Genomic DNA, 8,108 nt, shown 5'->3' with positions numbered 1-8,108 from the left:
CTCTCCACAGGCCGCAGTGCCTGTGACCAGAGTCCGCACGTTCCCCAGAACAGGATGTGGAGCTGCCGAGAGGGCTGGTCGCCCAGCAGAGGCCTTGACAGGTACCTCTGTGCCAGAGGGGGACAATGAGCTCAGAATGATGAGGAACTCCAAAGCCAGATCGTGGCAGAGCCAGGCCAAAGTGCCATTCGCCACACTTCCAGGTCTCCCTTGCACAAGAGCCAAACAGGGTATAAATACAGGAGTCCCTGCGCTGACAGTGATGGAGGACAGACACACAGCACAGGCAGGAGACAGACAGATGGCTGCTGGTCTCACTCTTGTGGGGGGTTGAACCAAGTTCCACAGCTCACCCCAGCGTCATTACCCAACCAATACTTCACCTATCTCGGGCCAGACAGCTGCAGCCCATGCCCTGTGGGAGGGACTCTCCTCCCTGCACCCCGCCAGGGGAAACATGACCCGATCAGAGAGCGAGCCTGGTGCCCAAGGGGGCGAGGGACACAGCCCAAACTCATGGACTCCAACATCCATGAACATTTATTTTCTTTTCCAGGCCTCTGGTGAAGAAGGTCAACGTCACCACCCAGGCAGAGCGCGGACAGCCAGGGGAAGTTGCTTATCCTCTGGGCCCAGCAGGGGTATGCCAGCGACAGACAGGACCTGGTCGTCCTGCCAGAGGACAGCAGAGAAGGCTGAGCTACCTCAGCCCCTGACGTGAGCCCTTCTTCACAGACCACAGAGGGGCGTCCTTCCGAGCCTGGGAGACCTGCTTCAGGGAGGAGGCGACCAGCGTGGGCATGGCCGATCTCTGCAGGGTGTGCCTGGATGCCTGGGACAGGACTGAGCGAGCCGACTGGGCCATGGAGGCTGACTAGGGCCGCTGCGAGGCCGAGGAGGACTGGAGCCCCGGGGGGGTGAACCTCCTGGTCAGGAACCCAGAGCCTGAGACTGATGAGAACAAGGAAGAGAAGGAGGAGATGTTAGTGTGCATGCTGGCCGCCTCCTTGCTCGGATGCAGGTCCTTCGAGACATTGTGGGTCACCGTGCGGATCAGCCGGACATGCTGGTCTATGGCCTTAGGCATCATGAAGTCAGGCTGGTGGGTGGGTGCCAGTTCAATGAAGTACAGGTTTTGGTAGATCTGAGGTGAGATCTGTGGGGAACAGAGCAGGGGCGTGTGGGAATAGGCAGGGGGCACCAGGACCCAGAGCAGGCTCGCAAGAAGGATGGGCCCTGGGGTCTTCCCAGGCCAAAGAAGTCTCCAGGGTCCTCTGGTTGCCACTGATGGCCACAGCCTGCTGGGCCCACAAGCCCACTGTGCCTGAGGCTCGTCAGCCCTCCTCTTGGTGCTGGCAACCATCCTGTGAGGTTGGCACTGGACGGTCCCCATCTTAGAATGAGGCCTCAGGCTGGACCCTGAGTGGGGCTCAGGTACAAGGAGCTCCCAGACGTGCTTCCACACCTGACATTAGCACTTGCCAAGATGCACTTTGAGTCCCGTCTCCAGTAGAGGGTAGGGAGGCCAAGCGGGCCCTTTTCACATGACCTTCCGCCAGCCCGGGACAGAGAGTTACCTCACTCATTCTAAGTCCCCGCCACAGAGGCTGGGAGCTCCCGTAATGCCCCTCTGGCAGAGAAGGAGGGAGAGGCTAAGAGAGGATGGGATCTGCCCACGTAAGAGACAGGATGGGGCTCAAAGTGGGTCTCCCCCAAGCCTCCACTCCTTTCTCTCCCCAGGAGAGCCCCCTTCCATTCCCCCTGCCTCTCATTGACCATGCTCCTGTCACCATCACACCTGTGTCTGCTCAGGAGGAGCCCACAGTGTGGAGACACGCACAGCAAACACACTAACAAACTAATAGCCAGACTCTGGGAAATGCTTTGAAGGCTGTGGACAGGTGCCAGGCCCAATGGAGGACATCCTCCCATAGACCCAATGAGGCTTGTCCTCAAGGACAAAACCTGTGTCCGTGGTTTCAACCAGAGCCTTGGCAAACAATTTCATGCTGAAATTGTCCTGCTCAGAATTCCATTAAAGGACCGATGTTCCCCTCACCCCACGGGAGGCCCCTGTGGGCTCTGACGGAGCCGCCAGCCCCAGCATCTCAGGGAGCAGCCCCACCCTGCCGCACCTGGTACTTCATCAGGCCATACTGCACACTGGTGGACAGGAGCCCGGGACTCCGCAACCGCTCCTTGGGCTTGTACGCCGCTCCCAGGATTTTGCTCACCTGCAAGAGTCATGGGCAAGAGTGAAGGCTCAGGACTGAGAGCTGTGGGCCCATCACACCCCCGTGTCCCCTATCAAGCCTGACCTGCTTGTCCTTGGACTCCCACTTGTGCCAGGTGTTCTCAATATCTTTCAGGGAGCGCTCTCCAGCCCATGGGGACGTCATGGTTAACTTCTGCAGCTTGGCCCAAGCTTCCGCCTCTGTGTCTGCCTTTCCATTCAGGAAAGCCAGGAGAGCCACCTCCTCCCGCCGCTGGTACACCAGGGCCGCAGCCAAATCCTGCTCCTCCCTGATGTGAGGGGCTTTTCTTCAGAAGATGCCCTCCGCACCACAAGCCAGGGACGCCCTCCCAGGAGCCCCAGGAGGGTTTCTCCCTCCTGGATCTGAGCCTCTCCAACCTTCTTATTCCTCCCGTGAGGCAGGATGCCCAGGGTGCATCACTGACGTTAGCAAAGCCCAGATTAAACTGGTTCCCAACAAGTCCCGTGATTCTTCCCATGACCCTGTGCTCTCCCCCGTGGAGGTCTGACACCCCATCCTGACCTTACCTATACGTTCCCTTTGGAATACTTAGATATCCTCTCCCAGGGTATTGCCTCTGCCTTGTTTGGTATTCTCCCAGAGGACTATAAAGGTGCATGCCTTGACAGAAACATAGGAGCCACAAGGACTCTATGGGTGCCTGGAAAACTCCTGCTTACATGTCAAAACCCAACTCCAAAATCTCTTCTCCTATGAAGCCTTCCTTAGTTAATCCACCCTATCAGAAGACTGTCCTCAGCCATCCCTGTTTGTTTGTTAATATGTTTTTATTGATTTTAGAGAGGAAGGTAGAGGGAGAGAGAGAAACATCCATGATGAGAATCATTGATCAGCTGCCTCCTGCACACCCCACAATGGGGATCAAGCCTGCAACTCAGGCATTTGGCCTGACTGGGAATCAAACCATGACCTCCTGGTTCATAGGTCAATGCTCAACCCCTGAGCCACGCCGGCCAGGCCCCATCCCTGTTCTTAATATCCATCACTTATCACATAGAATAGCGGCCATGAGTTTGCATGTCCATCTCCCCAGTGCACTGTGAATTATCAGAAGCAGGACTCATGCTTGTATTGTTTGGGATCTCTAGAACCTAGTACAGGGCCTGGCAACCAGCAGGGCCTTAATAAGTAATTTTTGAATAACCCCAAATTATCCAAGATTTGGCCAAGGATAAGGGTAGAGCATGGGTGGAGGAGGAACCTGTAGAGGAAAGAACAAGTGGGAAGCCTCCTGCCTTTCCCATGACTCAGAAAAAGAATCCAGTGTCTGTTCAGGACCAGAGCCCTGGGCACTCTCCTGCCAGGGCCCTGTGGCCACATAGAAATGGCGCCTGCAGGGAAGCCAGCACTGGCAAATCTGAATCTGGCTCTGGGGCAGGGTCCCATCTAAGGACATGGGTTTTTATGCGGCAAAGTCAAATGCTCAATCGTTCAGCTGAGCTGAGCTGAAAGAACAGAGCCTCAGGCTCTTAGACCACAGCTGCCACCTCTGGAGTCAAGTTTCCAGCAGGTCCCAGGCCTTGGGCCTTCCAGGGCTTTCCCTGAATGTGCCCAGCACCACCCAATCCAGGTGAGGATGCCTGGGACCTGGAGAGGCTCCCAGCACCCCCTCTTTGGGCCAGAGGAAACCAGGTAACTCACGGCAGCCCTGAATAGGTCTTCTTGGAGGCATGTATGGATTCACTTTTTTTCCTTAAGTTTTTATGTAGTTCTTTGTCATCAAGATTCTGGATATCCTTCAGCCGGCTCCAAACTTTCAGGCCAAATGTCCCTGTGATTTAATCAGACCCAACTCAGTAACAATGACTGGCCTAGCCTCCCCGACTCTGAACCTCTGCCCCTCACCCTCCACCCTCGAGTCAGTCAGCAATCCCTTACACCTGTCCCACACTTCATAATGCCCACCATATGTCAGGCATGATGCTGGCTACTCAACAACTATCTGAAGGAATCAGACACTAGCCCTAGTGTATACTTGGAGCTCAGGCCTAAGGCATCCTGCCCCACGTGTAGGAGAGAGTACTATGGCAAGGACTGAGTGATCCTCATTTGGGTTTCAAGTAGCTCATGTATGAAATGGCAATAATACAAAATGATCAGGTGTACCAGACATGGGGCTGGGGAGGAACAGGCCTGGAGTAGAAAGCAAGTAGTGAGCACAGAGAAACATGAGTCCTTCCACTTCTGGGCAGGGGCAGGGTATAGTCGTAGGCCATTACCCTACTGCAGAATTGTTTTTAATTAAGAAAAACAGCCGAAACCGGTTTGGCTCAGTGGATAGAGCGTTAGCCTGCGGACTGAAAGGTCCCGGGTTCGATTCCGGTCAAGGGCATGTGCCTGGATTGAGGGCATATCCCCAGTGGGAGATGTGCAGGAGGCAGCTGATCGATGTTTCTCTCTCATCGATGTTTCTAACTCTTTATCTCTCTCCCTTCCTCTCTGTAAAAAATATCAATAAAATATATATAAAAAAAGAAAAGAAAAACAAAACAGGTATGTTACAAAACCATATTTCTATAAAACCACTGGAGAGCTGTAGAAGCAAAGAAAATAGATGAACTAAATTTACAGAAAGGAAAATGTCTTTCCAAGAAGAACTGAAATCAGGAGCTGCTTTCTTTTCTGGGAACATTTTCTGAATCTGGACACAGGCTAGGGTGAGAATCAGGCTCAGCTTAGCAGAAGGAAGCTACAGGAAGGAAGAGAAACCAGCAGAGCCTCTGACAGCCATTCTGGCTGGCATGATGGATTAAGTTCAGGGGAGTTCCAAATGCATAGTTCTTTTTCCCACCTGACATTTACTTAGTACTGGGGGAGTTGAAGGTCTAGGGTTAGGCTAGAAAGACAGAGTGAGATCATTAGGAGACAGTGTCCCACTGGAGGAAGAAGCCTATAACAGACACAACAGACTTCACTCCAGAGACAACTGAAGACAGAAGTAAGGTCAGTCTACCTAAAGATACAGTTCAGTCCCAACCCAGCTCAGTTCCTGATTGCACTGAGATGAGCAGCCCTATACACAGAAAAGAGCAAATGTAATGGAGGAAAATCATTATCAACTTTACTCTCTACGGTCCTTTATACAAAGTTCAGAAAAGTTTTATTTTGAAGTATTTCTGTTTTGGGTTTTTTTAATGCCTATGACATGTGAAAAGATAGGAAAATGTAACCAATAATCAAAAGAAGAAATAGGCATTAGAATCAGACTCACAGATAATTTAGACATTGGAGTTAGCAGATAATCACTTTAAAATAACTATTATAAATAATATTTTAAAAAAATAAAGGAAGATATAACAAAATGGAGGAAGAAAGGGGAGAGAATTGCAACAGTGAATTGGAATCTATAGAAAAGGACCAAATTGGTATTCTAGAACTAAAAAATATAAAAATACAAGAATTAATCAGATAGATTTAATAGCAGACTGCATATAGGAGACAGAATTGATAAACTGGAAGGCAGGTCCATAGAAAAGATCCAAACTGGAGTGGAGAGATTGAAGAAAAACTGGGGATGAAAGTTTCGGTGGAGAGTCACAGACATGGTGGCCATAGGGTCAGAGTATGTGCCTTGGATGGATGGGTATAGAGTTAAAACTAATGGGAAAGCTGACAAGCGTGCCTGCAGGTCTAATATGTGCATCTATAAGTGTGCATGCAGCCAAAGAAAAGAAATTCAAAGAGCCGCTAATGAAACCAGAGAAGCTCCCCATATATACTTCACCGCCTCTCCAGTCTAAATATGCTGAAGAGCAGCCTGGAAATTTACAAATGGGCTTTGCCTCCATCCGCACTACAACTGGTTGTTATATTGGCTGGTGCAAGGATGTTTATGTCTTTGTGAAATATGGATAATGGAGACAGTTCAATTTGGAAAAGATGCACATGTTTATCTGAAGATTCCACCATGAGATTTTCTTCTGGAAATTGCAGTGATTACAGTTTCAGGATTGGTAGGCTTGGTTTCAGCAAGAAAAGGTTCTAGATTTAAGAAAATAGCTTATCCATCAGGACTGGCCACTTAAGTAACAGCTGTTTGTTACCCAGTTCAGTCTGTAATAATTGCCAAGGTAACCTGGAAAAGGGCATATGGTATGAGCCAGCAAATTTATGAAGCAGTTAAATCATTGTACACACAAAAACAACAAAAAAGTCACTTCCTGAATCTAAAGGAAAAACTAAGCTGGGAAGTTATGCAGAAATAGAAATACCTGTGAAAACAGCTCACGACCTGAAATATTCAATGGCTTTGTCAACAGAACTCAGATCTGAAACGAAGACCAAATCAGAGTCCACCTCAGGTGCTACACAGTTTATGCCTGACCCCAAGCTCGTGGATCACAGGCAGTCCCATCCAGAAGATGTGGATATGTACAGCACTGAAAGCTGAAATACTGTACATAGAGACCTACAAGATGTGTGAAATTTCAAATAATAATGGGGGGGGGATCATGTCATGGGTATTTGTGACACATACAGCATAACTTAAAGCAAATGTATCCCTTACATCTTCTAATGTATAGTTTGACCAATCACATAAGTGATTAAAACACAAACAGCAAATACAATCCAAACAATATTAAATGATTGGTGAAGAGACAGAGGTAGTAGTATTAGGATGCATTTGATGACTTAAGGGTGTTTATAAACAAAAATATAAATATATGTATGTGTATATCTCAGTGCTTGTACACACATATACTTGCTTTAGTTTTTTCTAATTAATATCAGCTAAATTAGAATGGTTTGTGAAAGGATATATTCCCTGTCCTCTTTTTTCATTTCCCAGAGCTGTAATAAAATAAGCATATTTTATGACCAAAAAAAAAGAAAGAAAAAATGAAAAGAACAGAGCATGTGCGACACGTCAAATGTCAAATGTTCTAATATACACATAATTGGAACCACACAATGAGAGGAGAAAGAGAATGGGCAAAAGAAATATTGAAGAGATAATATCTGAGGATTTTTCAAAATGAATGAGACTCCAGATTGAAAAAGATCAGCGAACTCCAAGGAGGATAAATACAAATGAAATCACAATATGGCACATCATAGTCACACTGCCAAAAAAAAAAAAAAAGCAGTCAGAGAAAAAAGAAAAATTACCTTCAAAGTATCAACTTACAACTGACTTTTCAAGAGAAAACAGAAGACAATGGAATGGTCTTTTTTAAGTACTGAAAGGAAATAAACTGTCAGCTGAGAATTCTATGTCCAGTAAAATAATAAACTTTTAAGGCAAAATAAGGACGTTTTCAGAAAAATAAGAGCTTAAAGAATTTATCACTAGCAGATCAGCTCTATAAAAAAATAATAAAGGAAGTTCTTCAGACTAAAGGAAAATGATTGCAGACAGAACCCTAGAACTTCAGGAAGGAACGAAGAGCAGGAGAAACGGGAAATGTGAGGGTAAATGTTACTGCTTACAGTAACATTAAGAACAATGCCTTGCTGGAAGTCATAACATCTGTAGAAGTAAAACATATGGGAGCATTCACACAAACAACAGGAAAGGGAATGTAAGGTTCTTGCATAGGAAGTGGTATCAGGTCAAGAGTGCATATTATTATCTAAAGAATAATTCAAAGACATATCAGTAAAAACTAACAGAGGAATAAAACAGGATAATTTTTTAAATACTTGATTAATCCAAAAGAAGACCAAAAAAAAGAAGAAAGAAAGAAAGAAGTGATGGAATAAACAGAAAACAAATATCAGATGATAGACTTAAACCATGAAAGTAATTTCATTAATATTTAAATGGATTAGACATCCAATTAAAAGGCAAAGATGGTAAACAGAATAATAAAATAAGGCTCGGTATAAAGA

The 8,108-nt window shown here is 47.1% G+C and overlaps 1 protein-coding gene and 1 pseudogene across 1 annotated transcript in view; one reads left to right on the top strand and one right to left on the bottom strand.

Annotated features, from left to right (window-relative positions):
* Positions 1-539: 539 nt before the first annotated feature.
* Positions 540-8,108, bottom strand: part of EFCAB8 (EF-hand calcium binding domain 8) — a 55,722-nt gene continuing 48,153 nt past the window's right edge. Inside the window, exons 23-26 of the mRNA XM_059707504.1 lie at positions 3,918-4,047; positions 2,319-2,523; positions 2,136-2,234; positions 540-1,156 (exon numbers count right to left, since the gene is read on the bottom strand). Coding sequence (XP_059563487.1) covers positions 875-1,156; positions 2,136-2,234; positions 2,319-2,523; positions 3,918-4,047 — 716 coding nt within the window. The 3' untranslated portion in view covers positions 540-874. The remainder of the gene's footprint in view (positions 1,157-2,135; positions 2,235-2,318; positions 2,524-3,917; positions 4,048-8,108) is intronic.
* On the top strand, positions 5,877-6,682 carry LOC132239517 (MICOS complex subunit MIC27-like; annotated as a pseudogene).

This window comes from Myotis daubentonii, chromosome 8 (genome assembly GCF_963259705.1).
Source record: "Myotis daubentonii chromosome 8, mMyoDau2.1, whole genome shotgun sequence".
Classification (NCBI taxonomy): Eukaryota; Metazoa; Chordata; class Mammalia; order Chiroptera; family Vespertilionidae; genus Myotis; species Myotis daubentonii.
Note: the sequence above shows the minus strand (reverse complement) of the source record. Positions and strands in the feature narration are given on the sequence as shown.